The sequence below is a fragment of the Pholcus phalangioides genome, unplaced genomic scaffold (genome assembly GCF_987345545.1).
Source record: "Pholcus phalangioides strain wild (caught in Gottingen) unplaced genomic scaffold, Ppha-v1.0 ptg000024l_1, whole genome shotgun sequence".
Lineage (NCBI taxonomy): Eukaryota > Metazoa > Arthropoda > Arachnida > Araneae > Pholcidae > Pholcus > Pholcus phalangioides.
In genome coordinates, this window is record NW_028301616.1 from 26441394 (window position 1) to 26466192 (window position 24799).

Here is a 24799-nt window from a genome sequence, read left to right on the forward strand (position 1 = left end):
TCCTTGATCCGCGCCTGTGCATGGGCCCCACCCGGGCACTTCCCGGGGGGGGGAGGGGACTCAGGTGCACAGGGATATGATACTGAGATCTAGTTAAAATTTTCGAAAATTTTCCATTTCAGCAGGCATGAATAGATGGTATTTTTTTGGCCTGAAATATACTGAGAAATTAAAATTTTTCTGGATATTAATGTCATTTGCTTCACGCTACTAATGCGTGTTAAAAGGAATCGAAAAGTGTATCTCTGGTGTATTGGTTAGCGCACTTGCCCGGTATGCAAGGAGATCCGGGTTCGATTACCGGAGCAGGCAAATCACTTTCGTTTCCAAATATCCGTTTCGGTATTAACATCCCGAAAAATTCAATTTCTCTGTTAAAAGCAAGGCATTTCTTTTCACGAAGAGGACCTTGGAAAAATCACTTTGGCCGGGCGTGGGGGGCCATGATGCTCTTAAGACGGCCTTGGGCCCCAACTTCTGAAGGGTCCCACAAGACACCACTTCACACTTCTTTTACAATTTAAGGGACCCAATATTTTTATCTGCACCCGAGGCCTCAACCGACCTCTCTTAGTCAACTTTCGCATAACACCACAATAATATTTCCGAAATCGCATCCATGGAGGTCATGGCTATGTTGGAAAATAAACACAACTGAAGTTTATCAGTGAGAAATTTAGATATTTACACCACAATTGTTCTTGATCTATAACTCCAGCGAAGATGAGAGATAACAAGAGTAAAAGAAACTGGTGAATGAAAAGATAATGCATTATAATGCCTTTTTTTTCTCAATTCTGTTAACATAAAGTCTTCAAATTCCAAAATAATAATAATTTAAATAATTTAAAGACGCATCCATGACTGGAGAAACTGGAGAAACCGCGAGACACCCAGGCACCAGAAGCAACGTAAGCTCTTCGCCCCCCCCCCCCCCCTAGAAGTGGGGAGCCATGACTGAAAAAATAATAATAGTATAGTTTAAATCACTTTTCGGGATGAAATCTCTTCGATTTTCCAACTCCATCGCTTGATGGAGCTGATACCATCAAAAAGTTTTGCAAGGTTTTTCTCACCAAATATCCCTTTTTCCCTAATTTTATACTCATTGTAGGGAAAGATGGGGGAAAAAACCTCTTCCATTCGCATCTTAGAGATCATCATCCTCGGCATCTTTGACGCATCGCGAGACAGAGAAGACATCGTTTCACTCATCGCTACAGAAAACGATGCCAACGACGATTCCGATCACCAGGACGGCCGCAACGCACGTGGCCAATAATGTCCCGAGGACGTGCTGCTCGTTGCACACCGAATTCTTAAAAACCCAGCCAGGGTTGTGCAAACTTGCCGAGGCGGTAAATCTATTTATTTCTTTACTTCTTTACAGAATTTATTTGTGTTCGAATCAAAAGTTACTCAAGAAATATACTTAAAATATCCAGCCTTAATTTTGAATACATTAAAACCTCGTTATAACGAACGGTTAAAAAAATTGCAATAATTAGTAATAAAGAGTACTTATTTTTGTCTGACGAGATGAAAACTCGTTCTAAGCATTTTTTAAAAAGTAGAAATTTGTTTAAAAAGCTTTCCCAAAGAAAGCGATTAAATATCGATCGTTGCGTTGTTTTGCTTAAACACGGATACACTAGCCAGAGAATTAAGAGCATTGGCGTACGCAAGGGGGGGGGGGGGTTCCGAGAATATAGTGTTATTTTTGCAGGAAAAAAACTTTTAAACCCCCTCCCCTTGAGAAAATTCTGCGTACGCCTATGATTAAGAGATTAATGCTGTGTATTCTCGTACATATATTTTTCAATTCAACCAATATCGAAGGCTGTTTTCATTTGATATATAACACTTTCTGTAGCTAACTACTGTACTTTCATTGGTGTACAGCCTGCTGCAATACACCCTCTATAAAAATTGTTTATTATTAACCGGACTTTCATTGAAACGGACAACCTTCAGCTCCTATTAGTCCGTTACAATGAAGTTCCACTGTATTAATTTTTTGTTGATTTTAAAACTCTCGCCGCAATCATTTCGGCAATCCATCTAGTATTACCTCAATCCAATAAACAAAAAAAAATTCAAATTTCAAATTTATTCACATTAGAATCAAGTATAATATAAAATAAAATGAAACATGTAAAAAAAAGACAACCAAGAAGATCAAAGATTCCATAATGGTTGTTACAATAAAGTTACAATGGTTATTACAGTAATTTTCGATGTAAAATTGGACTTCTTATATTAATTTAAAATTAAATGGAAAGAAGAAAAGTATTAATAATCGATTACGATTTACAATTATCACACAAATACTGTTTAATACAAAACATAATTGACGGGTGGATTTCAAGGTGTAATTTTTTTAAAATAAATTTTAAAATATTTTTCCTTTCTAAAAATAACGAAATAATCCTATCAAATTTTTATTCACGAATCTTCATTGGTTTGTTTTAGTTGAATTATGATAATTTGATGCATAGATAATACTAATCAGACAGAGATTGTGGACACATGTGAAAAAATATTGCCTCTGCGTGGGCTACTGCTACTACTACTACTATTATCAAACCATACATGCACCTCGTCCATATTCCTCTGCTGAAACTAACGAATTGGTTCTTGTTGGAATGTACGTGTTGTGAACCTAAGGTTTGTTTCTATGTAATACTTGTTATAGTGCTACCACCTGCATCTATTTTCCCGAACTAGGAGTGAAGTGTAATGATTGAATATTTGCATCGTTGCAGGCCTATTGCTTCTGTGGTGAGACTTTTCAACGAGGAGATTGGCTCGCATTCGCGCCTCGAAGTTGGGAACCACAGAAGAAAACTAACTTTATCCGGGGAAGAGGAGGGGCTAAAAGGGGATCTAGCTGGATCCCATTATTATTATTTTGTATCTCCTGGTTAAAAAAAAGGTGAACCGCAAGAAGAAAATACTGTCAAAAAAGGTCCGTGGGTGAGAAGGAAAAAAAAAGGAAAAAACGGGATTATATGTCACGCACAAAAGTCGATCAGATGCTACGCACAAGGATGCTGACCAGACGAGCGATCGATCAGATGATTGAGACAAACAGTCGCTCAACACCGATGCTTACATAGCATGGAAATTCAAACAATCACCATCTTTCACTTCGAAATGTGGAAGACAGATGGCAGCACCAGTATAACACGAACCAAGAATAATTCTGACAACAAAATTTAATTGCCCACGCATGTACGTCTACAATACACGTAACCAATTCGTTAGAAATTCTCCCAGAGGAATATTCAAGAGGCGCAAGTATATACGGCTGAATAGTAGTCAATCAGATATGACACACGCAATCATTATCATAAATTCATCATATTTTACTACTATCAAGCATATAAAGTGCGATGCACAGTATTGGAAAATTTAATTGGCGATGGAATAAAAAAGAATGGCTTTCAAATTAATTTTTTTGCGGAAAATACGTGTATTTTAGGGTAAAAAGAGTGTCGCCAAGTTCATTGCCCGTCTAGTTTCTGAGGTAGCAACTGGAATTTTTCTTTGTGTTTGTTACCGCAATTGCTAATCACGTGGTAGAGAGAGTCTTCTTGTTCTTCCTTGAGTTTTAACCGCAGGTTGTTCAAATAAATAAATAAATAAAGTGCAACGACACAACAACCTCAAGTGAACGGCAGCAGATTTTAGTTTTAAAAAGAAAACGCACGCTAAGGAGAGCTACCAAAGAACATGTCTCTCAGCACCCAAAGGATGCTCAAGATATTTTTAGCCTTTTCTCTCTCTCTCCACGCAGATTTTTCTCCCTTCGTCTTCTCTTTTTATTTCAATTTTTTTTTTTCATGTCTCCAAAGCTTTCCTATTAATAAATGAAAAAAACTGAAACGTTTCACTCTCAAATATGATCAATCATTGTTGCTGTAGCCTGTGAATTCCGCCAATTCAATGTCAAGGTTTACCCGAGGCCTTATGCAAAAACTTGCATTGGCCCGATGGGCTCGCGTCGTCTCAACCACAATTTGCTTGCCACCATCTCCATAATGCTATAAGAAACATGAGTCTTTGAGCCCCCCCCCCCAACCCAATATCTTTAAGCCCTACCAATATTTTCTATAATAAGGGTGCTCTCAACCTTTAGGAGAGTGTGGGCCACTTCAATAATTTGAAAACGTGTCGCAGGCTACTTAATTAAGTTACCTGGAGCAGCTAATCTGAAAGTGTGCCGTCAATTGCTTAAGTGATCTTTGAATAAGCCGCGAGTCCCTTAAGTGCTCTGGAACCCTGTGCCGTGGTGACCTGCAAATATACTGCGAGCCACTTAAGTGATGTGGAACTGCATCGCGGGGTCATTCAGTTGATCTGGAGATGTTCCGCTTAGTTCATTTTTACAAAATTATGTTTGGGTTGAAAAATTTACATGTACTTTGTACGAGACACCCAGGGTCATCTTAACACATGAGCACCACCCGCGCATGACACAGAGCTCATTTGCATAGGGGGACCCCTTTATTATGAATTTATAGTGTGAAAAACAAAAAATGATGAGAATCATTCCGGCCTCTCGGGCTAGAGCCATGTCAGCCTCTCTTCCTCCGAGGGTAGTGCCGTCTTAACGCATGGGCCTACCCGGACACGGCCCGGGGGCCTCAACAAAAGAGGGGCTCCACAAAAATGAGAGCCTGTCCAATTTTTCGATAATTCGCCAAGTAGGGTCTCAGAAAAATCACTGGGCCCGGGGGCCCCATGATGTTCTAAAGATGGCCCTGCCCGAGGTGGGGGGAGGCTATGCATGCGGGATTTCAGTTGCATAAGAATTGCTCAGTTGCAGATAAAAAAGTCAAAATGACTCTCTAGTGTAAAAAGTTCGGGTATTGGAAGGCTGGTCGAACAGAACGACCAGTACATTCCAGCTTCCAATTAGACTCGAAAGTATGGGGGAGGGGGGGGCACAATTATGATGGCTGGGGGGGTGGGTGACGATGTGTGTGTGATGATGCCAATTTAATATAATGCATATACATTATTAGGTGAGTCGGCTCCACCATTGGCGCCCCCATGCTTCCAGCCCAATTGAAAGGTGCCGCCTTCCTACCCGATCTTCCAACTCGTCCGGCCACACATTGATCGAAGAACGAAAACAGTCACAAGAGAGAGAGTGTTCTAGAAGCAAATATCCGCCAAGGAATATTTGGACCAAGCTAGCCCAGTGTGTAGCTAGCCTATGCCGTTGCTGCTTATTAGCATCAGAGGAGGGCAAATATTGGAAGCAAATATTTGCAAATGATTATTTCCCAGGCTTGACATGCGTGTGGTCCTGGCTTAAGACGAGAGTAGGTGGTACTTGCTGAATGCAAGTCATCGCATTGAGCGTTTTTCCTGAGCCAGAATAAAGCTCTTATAATGGGTATTTCTATGACTTCTTATCCGGAAAACACAGTGTATGGACCATTGGCGATTGGGAGCAATTAGTATTCTGTTTTATAGTCGACACTCGTGATAACGATCCCCATCATTCCGCCGAAAACGAACGTTGTATCGGGTGATCAATATATTGAAAGGAAAACGAAAGTGTAGCGTTATGTTGGTGCGACAAAAATGATCAAATGATAGTGTTATATGGAAGAATTTGGGACTCTTTATATCCCACCTGTCGTTATAATGAAACGGTCGCTGTAACGAGCGTCAACTGTATTCTGTTATCTTATAAATGACCGATGATGTTTTAGCCAGGACCGGACTAAGGGGACCAACCACCCCGGGCGGAAAATTTCGGGGGGGGGGGGGAACAAAAGTACTATTATAAAATCATTGAATTTTACAGTATTGGGACAGCAAAATTATGTTTGCCCCCAACGCCTCTGACTTTAGCAATACATGCTTGCAATGCACGAAGAAAGAAATGGCTTAAATATTTTCTCATGATTAAATTAAGGCATTAGTTCTGTTCATGGTAAACATTTCAGCTCAAACCGCATTCCGATATTCCTATTAGTTTATTTTTTACGATTTTTCGAAAAATTCAATAGGTTTCGGGTGTATGCAGAGCATTGTTTAAAAAAAAAATCATTGTTAATAACGACGTCATTGTTTCAAGGCGCATTGTTGTATTTCTGTTGGGGTATTGATCGTAGCAATTGATTTAATGATGAACAACCCTTTGGATCATTGTTGCCATGTTATCTGTAAATAAAACTGTTTACAAACGAACTTGTTTTGTTGCCATGGCAACGAAAAGCACGAGAAATAATGGCCACTATTCATTCAATGTGCATGAAATCAGAAATTTATGAATGAACCAAATGTGATCAATGACCTGTCTAGAACAGGATCGTAGTACTACGAATAGTAAGCGTAATACAGCGCAAGAGCCTAACTTCTGATAATATTCATTCATAAATTTTCATTGATTACGTAACCGGTGACGTCAATTCATTCATAAATTTGTGGCTGATTTTATGAATGAAACGAACTGTTCATTCATAAATATGTCGCTACTAGCTGTTACCCGCGGCTTCGCTCGCGTGAATTTGGTAATCCGTAAATTCTTCCTTGAGACTGTGAATTTTGAGAAATCCCTTCCTTAGCGAGTCTTTGCATCATAAAATGAAGATACTGACCAAATTTCATAAATATAGCTTCAGTGGTTTTGGTTCGGCGTGATTTCTCTGTATAACCTTTGAACCCCCTTATGACCCCTTTCGGGGTCACTCCTTTGTGAGTCTTTTTACGTCGTAAAATAAAACTCTGACCGAATTTCATATTCATAACTCCAGTGGTTTCGGCTTGGCGATGATGAATCAGTCAGTCAGGGCATTATATAGGCCTCTACATGTATATATTAGTGTATGGAAATCTTCCACGTGACGTAACGGATCACTTGACCAATCAAATCTCGCAGAACAGGTACCGTTAAATGCACACGAAAAAGGTAAATAAATCAGTTTTTTCATGGATTCAAGAGGCGTTTAAATGATCGACGGCTGACAGAATATTTGAAATTTTATTTTCTAGTAAAAATATGAAATGTTTTTTTCATGAATTTGTGGCACAATATAAATGCATAATCAATTATTTAATTGATTAATCAATTAATAAATGAAGGTAACATTGAGGCAAGTGAAACCGCTTTTTCCATCAGTTCAAGTTCAACCTAACACACCTACGTTGTAGAAGTCAACGAAACTTCTGGAAGATATGGCAGCACGTTCTTTGGATCATTTTTTTCAGGGTAGTTCATTTTCTTCAGTGTCTCCTTTTAAAGATTAATTCAATTGTTTTGTAGGGTGGTGGTTGTCTTCTCAAGGAGACAATAGGACCCATGGCTGATTGTGCTTTAAGTTTAAACAAATGGGAAGAATTACCATAAAAAGCCCAAACGTTTTACAGTTCACGCTCGTTATAACGACCGGTAGCAAATGCTTCTCCATTTCAGCCATGTTATTTTTTATCTAATACAACGACCCGTAAATATAATCCAATCCCTTAAAACGACCGAACTCAGCGCTTGCACCCCCCCCCCCGTCTTTTTGTTGTTTTTTAAGGAAATTGACAAAATCCGTCGTTGAATCGGTTTTTTTGACCTAGACATTTGATGCTTGAGAAGAAAGGGTATGAAACATAGTTTAAAGACAAGAAAAACCCGGTGGTTAACAAGCGCCATCATTGGTAACTTTGCTTTTCATTTCCTCTCACATATGGTGGCTCAATCCCACACACTTCCCACGTGATATTTCTTTTTATTTTACTTTAAATTTTATTGCACGATTTTACTTGCTTTCTGAATAGGATAATATAGAGGCAATTGAAAATCGTCAAAATTATTTTGGTGAATGTAGTAAGAAATGAATGTGGTTTTTCGGCCATAACATACACTGAAGTGCCAAAAGTCATGGGATAGCAATATGCAAATATACAGATGGCAGTAGCATCGCCTAAGAAATGTGTAAAAGGGCAGTGCACTGCCGGGTCTTTCATTTGCACTCAAGTGATTCATGTGAAAAGTTTTCTAACGTGATTATGGCCAAACGAAGGGAATTGACACACTTTGAACGCGAAATGCTAGTTGGAGCTAGATGCATAGGGCATTCCATTTCGGAAATTGTTACGGAATTCAACATTCCTCGATCCACAGTATCGAGAGTGTGCCGAGAATATCTAATTTCAGACATTACCTCCCACCATGGACAACGCAGTGGCCGACCGCGTCTACTTAATGACCGAGACTTCTGCGTAGAGTAATCAGTGGTAACAGACAAGCAACACTGCGCCAAATAACAGCAACAATCGATGTGGGCCCCACATTGTGGGGCGTACGACAGACGTGTCCGTAAGGACAGTGCAGCGAAATTTGCCTTTGATGGGCATATGGCAGCAGAAGACCGACTCGAGTGCCTTTACTAACAACACGCCATCGGTTGCAGCGCCTCTGCTGGGCTCGTGAACATATCGGTCGGACCCTAGATGACTGGAAAAACGTAGCTTGATCAGATGAGTCACGATTCCAGTTGATAAGAGCTGATGGTAGGGTTCGAGTGTGGCGCAGATCCCACGAGGCCATGGACCCAAGTTGTCAACAAGGCACTGTGCAAGCTGGTATCGGCTCCATAATGGTGTGGGCTGTTTTTACGTAGCAAATGGACTGGGTCCTCTGGTCAAACTGAACCAATCATTGACTGGAAATGGTTATGTTGAGCTACTTGGAGACCATTTGCAGCCATTTATGGACTTCATGTACCCAAACACGATGGAATTTTCCAGGATGACAATGCGCCATGCAACCGGGCCAAAATCGTTCACCATTGGTATGAGGAACATTCTGGACAGTTCCAGAGAATGATTTGGCCACCTCGATCGCCAGACATGTATGGAACATGGGACATGGTTGAAAGGTCAGTTCGTGCACAAAATCCTGCACCGACAACACTTTCACAATTATGGACAGCTGTAGAGGCAGCGTGACTGAATATTTCTTCAGGGGAATTTCGACGACTTGTTGAGTCAATGCCATGTCGAGTTGCTGCACTTCGCCGGGTAAAAGGGATATGATATTAAGAGGATAAGACATGATATTAAGAGGATAAGACATGATATTAAGAGGATAAGACATGATATTAAGAGGATAAGACATGATATTAAGAGGATAAGACATGATATTAAGAGGATAAGACATGATATTAAGAGGATAAGACATGATATTAAGAGGATAAGACATGATATTAAGAGGATAAGACATGATATTAAGAGGATAAGACATGATATTAAGAGGATAAGACATGATATTAAGAGGATAAGACATGATATTAAGAGGATAAGACATGATATTAAGAGGATAAGACATAACTTTTGGCACTTCAGTTTAGTATTTTCGTTAATGAAATGTATTTACTGTATTATGTATTTAAATTCTGGTTTTTTTTACACATTTTTATTGCAATATTGCAGGCCCGTAGATAGAAATTTCGTTTGGGGGGGGGGGGGGGCGGCAAAGTAATAGAACAATAGATCTGGGGCATCTTTTCCTCTTTTTCGGTCATTTTCTCACATTTCGGTGTGGGGTAGTAGACAAACATTGAAATGTAGATGTGGTAACGATTCTTTTTCCAAATTTTGCTTCTCGACGAGTCTCAGTTTCAGTTTGTTGCCCAACGAACTTTTTGTTTGAAATATTTTTTGACATTATGTCTGTGAAATTTCGTTCTTCCTCTATTTCGCGACACTCATCTTTTAAGCATGGCCCTCACAAGGGTATGGCTGACGAAGGTTCCAGCCCTGGGACCCGGAACAATTACCAACATTTTTTTTTTCATGCTACAAATTCACTATAGGAGGGGGTCCGTGGAAAGTCCGGCTGAGGAGGGGAGTGCTGTCAAAGATCTCAACCTAGGGTCCCTGCTCCAGGATGCTTTTAAGTCTCTATAAGAAGCAGCTAGTGCTGACTCAAGAGCTTTATCTCTTCATATTTGTGACACAGTTGATATTTGTGTTGTTTTTCCGTACATTTATTGTTTTCTACATACTTATGTTGTGTTTCGATGTATTGCGTTGTGTTATCAACTGTGCGATTTCAAAGAAAACCGCAGCCAATCCAGCTTTATGATGGTTAAATTCGGGTTCAGCACACACCGAATCTTATATATAAATGTGAAAGTATGTATGTATGTATGTATGTATGTATGCTCTTTATACAAATCTACAGTTTTAGACCGATCGTCGCCAGATTTTGCATATATACCAAACAGGTCCGGGATTGAACCGTAAGCTACTTTAAAACTTCGTCTGAGCTGGGCAAATGCCCGAAATGGGCGAAAACCCGGGAAGCGCCGGGTATTTTCGCTTGCCTGTATACAGGGTGTCCTGTAAGTGCTAATGCGGCCTTTATCTCATCAACCGCCCATCGTATAGGTATAGTTACAATTGAAAAAATGCGTAAAAGACGTTTGAATAATATTCGCTGCACAAGCAGGACGTATGACGTCGCTAACAACAGAGAACAACAACTACGCTGACAAAACTGGGAATAAAAATGTTCAACGCCAACTGATGAACTCAATGCTTGCCTCGAATCATCAACACTCTGGCACGAAGTTAAAAAATTATCATTATCCACAAACATGCGAGTTCAACTGCAAAATGACTCAGCACTGCTATCATTTTCACATCAGTTGACCAACCAGTAGACGCAAGCACTGGACCGATTACGTTCCCAAATGGATTTTGCCAGTTGTTAAACTCAGTTCCAGAACTTGCAGACAAAGTCTTCCCGAACATTCAACAAAATGACCAAAACCATGAGTGGCTTTCTGAGAGCGATTCTGGCACCGAAAAATGACAGTGTGAACAAGATCAACGAAAAAATCCTAAAAATTATTCCAGGAGACTCCACATCTTACAAATCGGTTGACACTGTCACAGATACGGCACAGACATTTAGTTCTGTATCCTGCAGAATTTCTGAACTCCTTTGGATATTCCGGGTGTGCCACCACACAATTTGACCCTCAAAGTCGGAGCACCTATAATGCTTTTAAGAAATTTGGACACACCGAGACTCTGCAATGGCACCAGACTCTGCGTGAAGACATTGCACAATTGCATCATTGAAGCAACGATACTAACTGGATGTGACAGAGAAAAATGTCTTCATTCCACGTATCCCAATTATTACCGAAGAAATGCCATTCACTTTCAAGCGATTACAGTTCCCGATTGGTTTAGCTTTTGCCATTACAATCAACAAAGCTCGAGGCCAGTGGTTAGCAGTGGCAGATATCAACCTACTTGAGCCCTGTATTTCTCACGGACAGCTTTTCGTCGCCTGTTCGTAATCCCAAAAATTTGTACACACCAGATGAAAAAAGAAAAAATATTGTGTATCCAGCAGCGATTGCATGAAGATTTTAATTAAAATATTTAAAAATAAAAGTAATTTTCTCTTACCTGATGCAGAATTTTTTTTTGATTAAGAAATAATTAATAAGCTATACGTATATATAAATTTTTTACGGGGCGAGCAACGTCGCCGGGTATCAGCTAGTTACATAATAAATGACGATTTTTGTTTTGGAAGCAAAAACTTCACTGAAATTTGTTGTTCAAGTAATTATATATCAAATTTTTTCATTCTTTTGCTAGTGCCTTGGAGGTATCTGCGTCGGCCTGATGATTACTTACGGGACTCCAGTGTGGATAACTCTTGGAATCGCCTATCCGATCTTCCTGATTGGCTCCTCGGCTGCTCTTCTGTCCACCGTTGTCCACCTGTTCTCTTACATGGTGTCCACTAATACGTTCTTGGCAGTTAGGGTTTCCGTTCTAGTAAGTCGATATATTAATTATGAGTAAACAATTTAATTCAGTTTTTTTTCACTCGTAAAATTATCAGTGTACATACACTACATAGCCATAAGTCAGTGAACACTTTGAAGAGTTCAGAGATTTTTTTCGAATTTCTATAAAAATATTTAATGAATTATTCTGTAATTTTGGTCATGCAAACCTTATGATTGTACTCATAATTTCCAGTGAAAATTTAGTCACGAGTGCATTTAAGAGATCGACAAAAAATTAAATAAGGAAAAAAACACTTTTAATCAACCTTGTATCAGAAAAACTTGCAAATGCATTTGAACTTTCACAAAATTTTTTAACCTGATGTTTTCAATGTTTGCATGCGTTTTTGTGGAAATTGAAAGTATTTTCACAAAGAGATGTGGATGGTTTTCTCCTTCTAAAAATTCTAATTTTCATCGCATGTTTTTTTTTTCTTTTAAAATGTTTTGCTTATGATAAATTTTCAAATTTTTTTTACAAAACTTACAGAAAATTTGACAACATACACATTACATATTATGCAGAAATTTAAAACCTTTCTATGCTCCATAAGATAGGAGTATTTAGAGAAAATGTGGTTTTTTTAAGTACGCATGAGCATGGGTGGAGATATGGGGGGGGGGGGGGGGAAGGGCGTGGGTGTGCATTGCTCCCCCAGCGTCAAAAGTGGAGTGGACAGATCTAATATATGTATGTATATATGAATCGACATCATCATCGTGCCCCCCCCCCCAAGACTTCCAAGTCTATCTTCGCCTATGCGCATGAGCAAAATATATCAGATTTATTGTCTGAAATTTGATTGTCAATTACTGTATATGGAGCATATATACTGAACCCATGGCCGTCGGAGTAATCTGATGTGGCCCGCGACTCCAAATAAAATTTTGCAAAAATGAACTAAGCTGCACATAAACAGATTACTTGAGTGACTCACTGCGCAGTTCCACATCAATTAAGTGACCTGCGGCACATTCCCAGATCAGTTAAATGACACGCGGCACATTTAAAATTCACTTGAGTAAAGCGTGGCACAGTTTCAGAGCAATTAAGTTGTCCGCGGTGCATTTTCAAATCATTTTAATGACCTTCTAGTTGGCCCGCGAAATATTTACGGACCACTTGAGTGACTCGTGACGTAGTTCTGGATAACTTAATTGAAGTGCGATGTATTTATGAATAGCTTGAGCGACTCGCGATCATAGGCGGAGATAGACTTGGAAGTCTAGGGGAGGGTCACGGTCATTTTTGCTGGGAGGGCGCGATGATAATGATGTCAATTCGTATATACATTAGATCAGTCGACTCCACTTTTGAGTGCCCCCCTCCGCCCGCCCCTCGTATCTCCGCCCATGCTCGCGACACAGTTCCAAAGCACTCAAGCGGCCACAGCACATTTCCAGATCACTTAAATGACCCACATCACAAAAACAGATTACTTGAAAGGTCGCGGCATTATTTGCAGATCACTTGAGTGGTAGCGTCACGTTTCCAGATCACTAATCCAGTTTTCACGAAAGTTGCTATGTATAGTTGACAATCGAATTGTAGAAAACAAAATCAATATCTCTTTTGCTCATGCGTTACTTACAAATTGTTTCCTTAAAAATGCTTATATCCAGAGGCGTCGGAAGTGTTTTAGGCATATGGGTGCTCGACTCGAGTATTACGCAGGAAACTTTCATATCTGAATCAATTCTGTGGGTGCTCGGAAGCGTGATACAAATACTGTGGGAACTCGAGCACCAACAGCAAATCCCGGTTCTGACGCCACTGCTTATATATATCTCATGGAATATCGCATATGGTTTCATTTCAAAATTCACGATACTGTGCAATTTTTACGTTGTCGAGTTTCCTGTAGGTTTCGTAATATTTGGTTGAAAACTTCACTTGTTATAAGCAAAAAACATGCGATGAAAGTTAGAGTTTTTAGAAAAAACATTCATATATCATGAAAATATGCTTTCAGGAAGCTGCACACTTTGAAAATGGCGGACAAGATATTTTGTGAAAGTACATATCATTTGCAGCTTTTTCTGATACAAGGTTGATCAAAAATGCTTTTTTCTTTATTAAATTTCTTGTCGAAATGCAGATGAAATCGCATTTGAGCGAATATAACCAATAGGTATATTGGTTGTTTTTTCAAGTTTTGTAAAAGATCTTTCATCAAACTTTTATAGCGTAATCTCGGCCTAATTAAGCAAAGTTGTCAATCTCCGACAAAAATTGTCAAATGCAAATAAAGTAAGTAATTCACCAAAAAGAGCACCTATGTTTCACAAATATAATAACAGATGAAAATACAGTGGATTCCGCTTACAACGTTCCCCCTCCTCGAATGTTTTCCCGCTTAGTACAACATATTTTCATGATTTAAGCTTTTACTAATAGTACTTATTGAAATGTCCCATTTACAACGTTTTTTTCTGACGGTTTTTTTTTTGTTAAAAAAAATTATAAGCGGGATAGTCACTGTATTTTTAGATGATGGAGTATTTAATTACGATGGAGTCATAATCATCATATTATAGTTCATGAGGAATGAAAATAATCATAGTTCTTGATTCAAAAATTCAAGTAAAACACCTTGTCGAAAATAAGGGAAATGTCGGAGCTGCCGAAATTACAAGAATGTTCCGTGAAATGTGGGTCATATGGTCAACCTACATTCAAATAAGTTTCTGTCTCGAGAGCGGCAAAAATACCGCATATCTGGCCCGCGGACTGAAAAGGTTATGCAGTTGTGTTATATCGGTATCATGCCGGACGATGTTCATTTTTCTCCAGCAAACAGGTTTGAAAAAGCAACAATTAATTTTACTTGAAGAATTACAACGAATAATTTTTTTCTTATTTGATAGGTGGCAGCAGGTATCTCAACATTTATTGATGTTACATATAAAAATGTAAACAATTTAGCCTGTAGATGTCGTTTCTCGTTCAAATTATTATTTGATCAATGTAAAAATTATAAACTGTTTTTCTTCCTCCATTGAATCAGGAAATCGTGCAAAACACCATGTCAATGATTCTTTACGCCACTGGCTCAGCGTTTCTCATAATCCACACGACTCTGTTCCTGTGGCCTCTGTATATTATAATTCCGTATTTCCAAGCGTATCCTGCCATGATGACATGCGGGGTGAGTTCTTTTCATGTTTTGATTATTTAATAAAATATAATACTGTATAAATTTACATATGCGTACACATGCCCGCCATGTTTTTGCATTATTCATTACGCATTTTTTATTTCTCTTTTTTTTTAAAAGGTTTTAGGGTGTTTCTGTGCTTTCGTGCACGCAGTCGATGCATTTTACGCCTATCGCACTTTCAAGAGCGTCATTAGGTGATGATGATGATGATGACGACGATGCTGATGTGGCTCAACCGCGTAACCACCGTATGATAGCGTGTTTTGCTATGCATAAAAATATGAGCTTGTGAAAGACAATAATTACAATTTGATGATTTTCCCGCGATAGTGTTTTCATTTGATAAGAGTGTGATTGTTTGTTTGACAATTACAATATTTATATTGTTAATGAATAAAAGATAATATATTCACGAGTGCGTATGATTTTCATAATTTCAATAAGAACATCTGCAGATCAAATTAATTATATCGTCTTGAAACAAGGCCGTCTCAATTACATTAGGGGACCCCCCTCCCCCCTCCAGTTGGATCCTCCAACTGGCTAGAAGTACCATATTCACATACTTCTCGCGAAAACCCATGGTACCGTTTCCCCTTATCATAAGGGACCTCTCTATGTGTTAAGAAGGTCCTGTCTTGAAATAAGCATGAGGGAATGTTGAATATGTCGTAAAATAATGGGTTCAAACTCCGTTTGTGGCACAGTGGTGGTCAGCTGAAGTTGGTCTTCTGCGGCTTTCCAATTTTGAAGCGCGAGCCAGTCTCTCCTTTGGAAAAAAACTCTTTCTCCACCAAACAGGCACATACGATATTTATACGATATCGATATTCACATGACATTACTTCACACGATACTTACATAACATGAAAGATTCAGGCTTTAGCCATTTTTCACTTCGAAATATGGGAGCCAGGCGCAGCACCAGCATAACACAAAGCAAGCATAACTCTGAGAACATAGTTATGATAAGTTAGGGGCTACACATTCCAGCATGTAACCAATTTTTCAGTAGTAGTCAGTGCCGTCTTAACACATTGGCCCGCCAGGGCACCTCAGGAGCACGGGGGGGCTCCCAAAAATGAGAAATTTTCTTGAGTAACCATGTAACTTTGCCTGGTGTGTAGGGTAAGGTCTCAGTAAAATCGCTTGGCCCGGGGCTCATGATGCTCTTAAGACGGCCCAGGCAGTACTACTAAATAAGATATGCACCTCGTCCATATTCCTCTGCGGAACTTCTAACGAATTGGTACATGTTAGAATGTGCGTGTGAGTGTTGTGAACCTAACGTGCAATACGTCTGTGTAAAATGCTTGTTATGTGTGGTGCTGCTATCTGCCATTTTCTAACCACGAGTGAAGTAAGTGTAATGATTGAAGATTTTATCGTTGTAGGCCTGTTGCTCTCTGTGGCGAGACTTTTTAACGGGAGATCGGCTCGCATTCGCGCTGCCTTGAAGTTGGGAACCACAGAAAACCAACTTCGTGGCCCCGGTAGTAGCAGGCCTCGGGGCTAGAGGTCTGCCAGCCTCTCTCTCTCTCTCTCTCTCTCTGTTGTCGGCATAGGCGGAGATAGACTTGGAAGTCTGGGGGGGGGGCACTATCCACATTGCTGGGGGGCACGATGATGATGATGTCAATTCATATATACATTGGATCAGTCGACTCCACCTTTGACGCTGGGGGCAATGCCCCCCCCCCGTACCACCGCCCATGCTTGTCGGGTTGCACAGATCGCATTGCCCCCCCCCCCCCATACAGATATTGTTGAGAGTAAAATGCTCTTCCCTGAGGATCTTTTTATCCACGGGAACTTTTATGTTTCTTGGACACCTTGTATGAGTGAAATGGTTAAAACAATCAGTTGATTGTCTACCTGTCCAAGTTCGCGGTGATCCGTGGACCAAAGGGCGGCCTGGGAGTGTAAAATCTTCGATCGGGCATGTATTTTTGTTCTCGGCCACGTGCCCGACTGAATTATCTGTTATAATTTCTTAAAGTTAGTTTTTGATTTCAAGTCAGTATACGCCATTAAATCCTGATTTATTACGATACCATATATTATGTGTTTTTATGCTGTGTTTTGTGTAACTTTATGCACCAAAATACCAGTTATTATGTGTAGCCGCTGTGGTGGTCGAATGGTCATAATGACGGACTCGCATCGCGGGAACCCGGGTTCGAGCCCCACCGTCACCACAGTGGTGGTCGGCTGAAGTTGGTTTTCTGTGGTTCCCAACTTCAAGGCGCAAATGCGAGCTGATCTCCCCGTTAAAAAGTCTCGCCACAGAGAGCAACAGTCCTACAAACAGTACAAATATTCAGTCACTACACATCACTCACTTCACTTTTGAGATATAGATGGCAGCACTGAAAAATCATACGCAACACTAGATACGCATTCAGACTGTTAGGTACACGCACTTACACTTCCGGCACAACTCACTAGGTAGTAAATTGCCTATGGCAATAGACCTGAGTTGTGCTCGGTTAGAAAGAAAAAAAAAAGTTATTATGTGTTTGTGGCCAAATTGGTTTTTGTAAGCATTAAAATACATAGTAACCAGTATTTTGGTGCATTAAAAAAAATATTTGGAACATTTATAAAACTTACACCGGTTTCCACCATAAAATAAGAAAAATTTAGTTTCATGTGTTCATTTTAATTCCGCACATCAGTTTGAAACAAATAACAATTTTAAGAATTATACATAACAGATAGTTTTGTTTTTATTCAATAGGTGGCAGTAGGAAACCTAGCTTAACCTGGTTTTTCGTATTTATAATAGCAATACAATAAGTCAGAAGCAGCAGTGATGGTAACTCGTGGGAAAAATTGGCCAAAACTGATTCACATGGGAAATTTCTTGGCGTTTGTAGGAAATTTTGAGAGGCCATCAAACGAAAGAATTTTTATTGAAAGAAAAATTATAAATGCAAAACAATGCTTTTCTAGTGTAAAATACTTGGTTACGTATTCCCACCGATAGATGGCAGCACAATTTTCGGAATGTGTGGGGGGGGGGAATGTTGTCAAAAGGGAAATTCTCGAGGGAAATTTTGTTTGACGTCGGTTACTATCACTGGTCAGAGAATTCTAAAAGGCTAAAGAACACACCATAGACCAGTGGTTCTCAACCGGGGGCCATATGACCTCGGGAGGGGGGGGGCCCCCAGGATATTCCAGGGGGGCCACGGATGAAAATCTGGCAAAAGGGGAGCCACGGCTACTGATGCGGGGGTCACGAAGAAGTTTGTGGAATTAAATTTTTTTAGTCACTCTGACTAAAAAAAATTTAATTTCAAACAAAAAATGCATAGAATATCTTTTTCGTAATTTTTCCGCTATTCAAGTAGCATTAACATGAGGAAGGAAATAAAAAAAAGCGTTGCATGTAATCTCGGTGGGTTTACGACTTGGGGGTGACAGTAGGCACTGACACAAACTATAGAAGAGGTTTAAAGCAAAATGGAGTAACTGTAAAGACAGAAAGTTGTGTGTGTTCGAAGACTTTTCATTCAAAGAGGGCTGCCATAAAGAAAGCAGACAAAGATTTGTTGACCATTCATTGAGATTCTTTTGAGTGCTGGTAGTAAATGCAATCCAAGAAGTAGATGGGTGGAAAAATGAAAGCTTGTAAAAAACCCATCGTTTTCATGCAATTACAGACGGATAGCCATCTAGTTTAGCACAAAGCCATCTTCAACAGGCACTGAATGGTCTGATCATTGATCGTTTTTGTCGCACCACGGTCATTTTCTGCCCGCGAGGGCTAATTAGACCCCGGGACCTACAATTTATTGCCGATTCCGAACGGCAGGCTTGTTTCTTATACTCATCGAGAGGTTGGTGTGCTAACCCCTCGATGGGGGACTCCGTGCGGTAGCAATTTTTTGCTGCGGTCAAGTCGCCATTTTTTATTGTACCCCTATGTCAGGAAAGTTTTCTGACTAGGACAAACCGGGTATCGAACTCGCGACGCCTCTAAACCTGAGTGGTCTGATGGGGAATATATTTATAAAAATCGAATAAGGAATGATTGCTCTGGGGTATTTTTTTTATGAATTTTTGGGAAGGGGTGTGCCAACACCGATCGCCTCCACTGAAAGGAAATAAAGTCGAATTCAGTTATAACGAACTGCAAGCGGGGCCGTCTTAAGGACATCATGGGCCCCCGGGCCAAGTGACTTTTCTGAGGCCCTTAATGGAAAATTCTCGACAAATTCAACTACTTCCCGTTTTTCTGAGGTCCTCATCTCTTGAGGCCCCCGGGCCGTGCCCGACTGGGCCCATGCGTTAAGACGGCGCTGACTGCAAGAGACCAAATCATACATGAGGAAAAATACCCGCGAAATTAAATTTTTTAAAACTACATTGCTGTATAACTTAAGAAACTGTAATTGCATAAATTTGCTGTTGTGTCTCAATCGCAAGTGTTCTTATGTCATTCTTTTCAATTTAACAGGAAAAACGTGATTTTAAACATATTTAAGACGATCTTAACGTCATTTGATTTGCTGATTGGTTTCTATATGCAATCCAAGCAGATAATGTATTGGGACTTGGTAGGACTAAGATTGACACCCCATCTTAAAAGTTTTTTTAATCTATACTGTAATGCTTCCTATTAACTGCCCTACTACGTAAGCCTGCTGCTGGCCTGCAACATCCCAAATAATTTCAATGCATTTTTTCCTATCCTGCAAGAACAATATTGTGGACATTAGAAAAAAAAATTCTAAAATGGCGTATGACCACATTTAAATCAGTTTATTTGAGACTCACTGCATCTGCTGATTTCTCAGAATAGTCTTCACTTTGAAATGTCCACAACCGGCTCAATGCGTCTCTTTGTATCTGTCAACCTGAAATTCATGGTTTTTAGTGTTGATGATACGCATGCAAAACCAATTCAACGACGCATTTTTCACAATCTACAAAAACCTCGTGGATTTGATAAATGGAAATGATGTCTAAATGCCAAAGATTCGGAGCTCGAGTCAAAATGAAAATGTCAAATAATTGAAATTGTGCTTCGTATAAATGAAATATTTTAATATTGAAAGCTATATATATATAGAGGTTAATCGTAACCATAGTCAAACGTCTCATAAATGTACAATTTTGTCAGAAAACTGAGAGTGAGACCCGAATCCCCTTGCGCACAAGTGGAATTCCAAGGCATTTACGCACAACCGAGCCCCTCTTGGCCATTTTTTTTCCCTCCCCACCCTTTCTTAATTTTGTTTCCTTCCTAAATTTATAAAAGTAAAAAGGACATAATCATTATAAAAAGGACTGTTTTCACATCAAATTGCAACAATATCAGATGTTTTTTGGTGGGAATACAGTCAAACCCCACTATAATGAACTCCGAGAGACCGGAGTAATAGAGAAATTTCGTTAAATTTCAGATTCTTATATTGTTCCTATGTAAACTTATCCGGGGGGATTAGAAATTTTCGATAAAACGATATTTTTTCCGTTATAACGGTATTCGTAAAAACGAGAGTCGACTGTATTTCGTCAAACTATTTATGCAGACTGCATGGGTAACAGGGCGTATGGCAATACTTGCGAGCCGTTAGTCTTAAAGACATACCCAGATAGAAAAAGTATCCAAATCACGTGTCCAACTGAGATATGGCATTCATGTTGTAAGGGGTTGTACAGTTATAAAATAAAATTAAAAAAAAACTTTTTATACCATCCCCGTGTGCCAAAGAACCCAATTAAGAAGTTGTTTCTCTGTCTTTCCCGATGAAAACTAAAATAATTTCCCGTTTCTAAGTGCAATATTTACCGAGATATGCAAATTCGCAAAATTGAGGAAATTTGGGGAAAAAAAACAGCATTAAATGCGGGTAGAATGGTTTCCTCGCATTTAATGATGTTTCTCAGTGAATATTGCACTTAGAAATGATGAATTTTTTTGTCGGAGAACCGGGAAACAACTTTCCAATTGGGTTTTGGGGCACAGGGTGTCCACATAAAAAGTTAATATTTTTATTTTAATAAGTATGTAACTCCTGCCAACATGAATCAAATATCTGACTACTACATATTATTCGGGTACTTTTTCCAACTGGAAGTGTTCCTCTAGGACCAATGGTTCGCCAGTGAAATGTCATATGCCCCTTTACCTATGCGCCCTGTATATTAAATATAGTACAGACTATTATGTGAAATATTGTGTTGTGTTTAAGCCAACTCGCGCGTTGCTTCGTTCGCCTGCGAGAGAGCGGCCACATTATGAACCAAAAAGCCACTTGGAGGTAGCTTGTCATCCAATGAAATATCAGATTTTCACCGCATCGAAATTGAAGTCAACAAACTGATAAGATGGGGTTTCGGATTTTCGGATTTGCTGACTTTTGATGACAACGGGCGGGGGGGGCTTAAAGGTTGCTTACGTCATCAACCACCCCTTTATGAAGATATTAAATATTCTAAGCTGCTGACGAAATTTTGCTGACAAGGGGAGGGGGAAGGGGGTCAAAAATGGCTGAAAATCTGCTTACGTAATACTTAAATGGCCCCTTATTTATATTTTCCGATGGGCTTGAAATCCTGATAATCAATCGTTATTATGTTCACATGAGCAGTATTGTTACTGCGTTACGCGATGACAAAACCCGTATATACGGGGTGACTCGAAATGTTACGCCGTCCGCCAATAGCAGTTTTTTTTGTTTTTTTGCCTTGTAGCATTTGCCGCGAATTCACAATGGCACTAACAATTTTAAAAGGGAATTAAAATTAATTTAATACTTTAGAATACTTTAAGGAATTCATTTTTAAAAATATTGTTGGTGCTGCTACCTACTTTCAAAATCAGAAGTGCCTTATGTGGTGATGACGAAGCTCAGGTATAAAAAACTAAATTCTTCATTCAGCTACGCTCCTTATAAACAAAGCTTATAAACTGACCTGAAAGACCAAACTTTCCTGTTCAGTAATTTTTTCAAGACCCAAAGAGACATCCAATTCCAAAACAAAGGTCCTCCACACAAGCAGACGACAGGTAAGATCGTAAAAAGTGAATTTTTCCACTCTGCACTTTATAGTAATGTCTGCCATCTACTGTCAAATTTAAAAGTGACTCATGTGGTGATGATGAAGTTCAAAGTGAAAAAAACTATATTCTTTATTCCGCTTAGTTCCTTATAAACAAAGCTCGTGAACTGAACTGGAAATTCAAACTATAAGTTTCGTTATTTTATTTGAGCATAAGGAGACGTCCAAAACAAAGAGCCTCTTAATGAGCAGACGACAGAGAAGAAGTCGGTTCCCTACAAGCTAAACTCACAAACAGAACTGGAAGTTCAAACTGCCAGTTCAGTAGTTTTTTCAGGACACAAGGAGACGCCAAAAACGAGTAACCTGGAGAGAAGCAGACGACATTACTGGTCGGACTTATTACTGGAGGGAGATATTCATCGCGACTGCAGCGACATCAAATGCAAGGAAATCACGTCACTCGGTCAAAACAAACTTCCCGCCTGGCAATTTTTCCATAGAAATGTACAGTTCGGTCTCTAAATATTGGGTTTTTAAAGATTTAAAAAAAAGGATAGAGAGAAGAACTCATCTAAAGAGAGATGAAAAAAGGTTAAATTATTTTCATTTAATACCGGAATCATTTCTTTCATAATTTCTTGAATTTTCCTTCATTAATTCTGAAATTTTATTTCCTTTATTAATTATTATTTCTTTCATTACTTCTGAAATAATTGCTTTCATCAATTCTGGATTTGTTTCTTTCATTAATGCTGAAATTATTTCTTTCATTAATGCTGAAATTATTTCTTTCATTAATGCTGAAATTATTTCTTTCATTAATGCTGGAATTATCTATTTTTCATTAATTTTATTATTACCGCTTTCATTAATTCTTTCACTAATTTTGGAATTATCACTTTTATCAATGCTTTAATTATCTCTTACATTAATTCTAGAATATTTTCTTCCATTAATGCTGACATTATCTTTCTTTAGTGCTGAAATTATCTTTCTTTAATGCTGAAATTATCTTTCTTTAATGCTGAAATTATCTTTCTTTAATGCTGAAATTATCTTTCTTTAATGCTGAAATTATAACTTTCATTAATTTTGGAATTATCTCGTCCAAGCTGAAATTATTTTTTCATTTATTGTTTTAAACTCCTATTTATGATATAAGAAAATAACGGGGGGGGGGGGGATCGTGTTTGTTTTCACAGAGTCACGTGATGTTCCAACGAAAGATATTGGGGGACACCGTTCTCAGCGCTGCCAAGGCGGAGACCGCTGACGTCATACTCTCTCCGGAGGCTTGATTTATATACTGTTGGTGCTGCCATTTAATCTCGAAATTTCAGGCAACTCATGAGATGATGAAAGAGAGATAAAGAGAGATCTTTGTCATTTTTCGGCATGAAATTTTTTTATGAGACGGAAATTTTGGTAACAAAAATTGTACATTTGCAATAATCGATTTTATGGAAAAAAATAATTATTTCTTTGTACAAAAACAATCGGACAATATGGATGATCGAACAAATAAGTGAAAACACGGATTATGTGGTCTTCAGATATGGTTACCAGATTCAAAACTGAAAAAGGAGGAAGCCTGGTGTGAACTTTAGGCAGTGCCGTTTTAGCGCATGTCTCCCCCACTCCGGGCCGGGCCCGGAAGGCCACAAGGGAAGAGATGCCTCAGAAAAACGAGACGTAGTTGAATTTTTCGAGAATTTTCCAGGTAGGGCCTCCAAAAAAATCCCTTGGCTCGGGGGGGGGGCTATGATGCTATTACGACGATCCTGCCTGTCAGCCCTACTCTTGTGGAAGTCATAGAATTCCAGAAATTGATTCCTTTACTTCTATTAATTTACATTAATTAAACAAAAGCAGCAATAAAAAATTCGAAAAATGATCAAAGTTATCGAATTGCAACGTATATTTGATAAAGAGATGATGAAACGCTTTAAAAGTATGACGAAACTTTATGACTGTTCAAAATGATTCGAGCCACGATGAAGTGTCAGCAGGTGGACCACGTGATAATTATTATTAATAATTTATGAATTTTGTAAAATTAATTTAAATGCCATTCCCTCTCAATGGATCGTGTTTGATTGCGATCCAGACTATCAACGCGTTCCTGAAATAACGAAAAAAATTAGTGTAATAAATGCGTTCTCTCTGAAAAAAAATTCCCGTCCAAGATTTATGTTCGTAACTCGAAAAGTTTGTAAGTCGGGAACAACTACATAAAATGTTTTTAGAGGGAGCCGCAAAAATTTTTTTTTTTTTGCATTGGGTCGCGAAATTCTCCTGAGCCCGGACCTGTCTCCGATTTTTAATTTAAATATCTCAGGGAATAATGCAGTTAAAAACATGTGATTTGTTTGTTGGGCTCAGAAGAGAAAGAGCAACAACTGTCTGATTGGAAATTAGACGGGGGGGGGGGGGGGAATGGTACAAAAATTTACATTTTTTATTTTGTGTACACTGTATTTTGATCCTCAAAACTCGTACAGGGTGATTTTTGGTCATATTTTGTGAATTTTTAAAATTATAACCATACCACTACGACGAACGGTTGATGAGATAAAAACTGTACCAACACTCCAAGGAGGAACCATTGAATCTTATAATGGCCATAATATTACCAATAGACAGGGCCGCAACTAGTGGGATGGGGGGGGGGGGCAGGCGAGTCTGGTGCCCCAGGCGCATTACAAAAGGGGTCGCAAATTCAACCATTCAACCTATCCTTCAGCATTAAGGGGGGGGGGGGGCTAAATGAGTAGTTGCCCCGGCTAA

The 24799-nt window shown here is 39.1% G+C and overlaps 1 protein-coding gene across 1 annotated transcript; it reads left to right on the forward strand.

The window, feature by feature from the left end:
* The first annotated feature begins 1153 nt into the window (after nucleotides 1–1153).
* LOC149069107 (protein singles bar-like) lies at nucleotides 1154–15404 on the forward strand. Its single transcript, XM_089250904.1, has 4 exons — nucleotides 1154–1358; nucleotides 11635–11817; nucleotides 14840–14980; nucleotides 15110–15404. The coding sequence occupies exons 1-4, from the start codon at nucleotides 1230–1232 to the stop codon at nucleotides 15188–15190; spliced, it is 534 nt and encodes a 177-aa protein (XP_089107030.1). The 5' UTR covers nucleotides 1154–1229; the 3' UTR covers nucleotides 15191–15404.
* Nucleotides 15405–24799: the final 9395 nt, after the last annotated feature.

Excerpts from the sequence above, each read along its gene's own strand:
- LOC149069107 (XM_089250904.1), top strand. The coding sequence starts at position 1,230 with ATGCCAACGACGATTCCGATCACCAGGACGGCCGCAACGCACGTGGCC. Across the intron at positions 1,359-11,634 it reads TGTGCAAACTTGCCGAGGCG|TGCCTTGGAGGTATCTGCGT; the intron begins GTAAATCTATTT and ends TTCTTTTGCTAG. Across the intron at positions 14,981-15,109 it reads CTGCCATGATGACATGCGGG|GTTTTAGGGTGTTTCTGTGC; the intron begins GTGAGTTCTTTT and ends TTTTTTTAAAAG.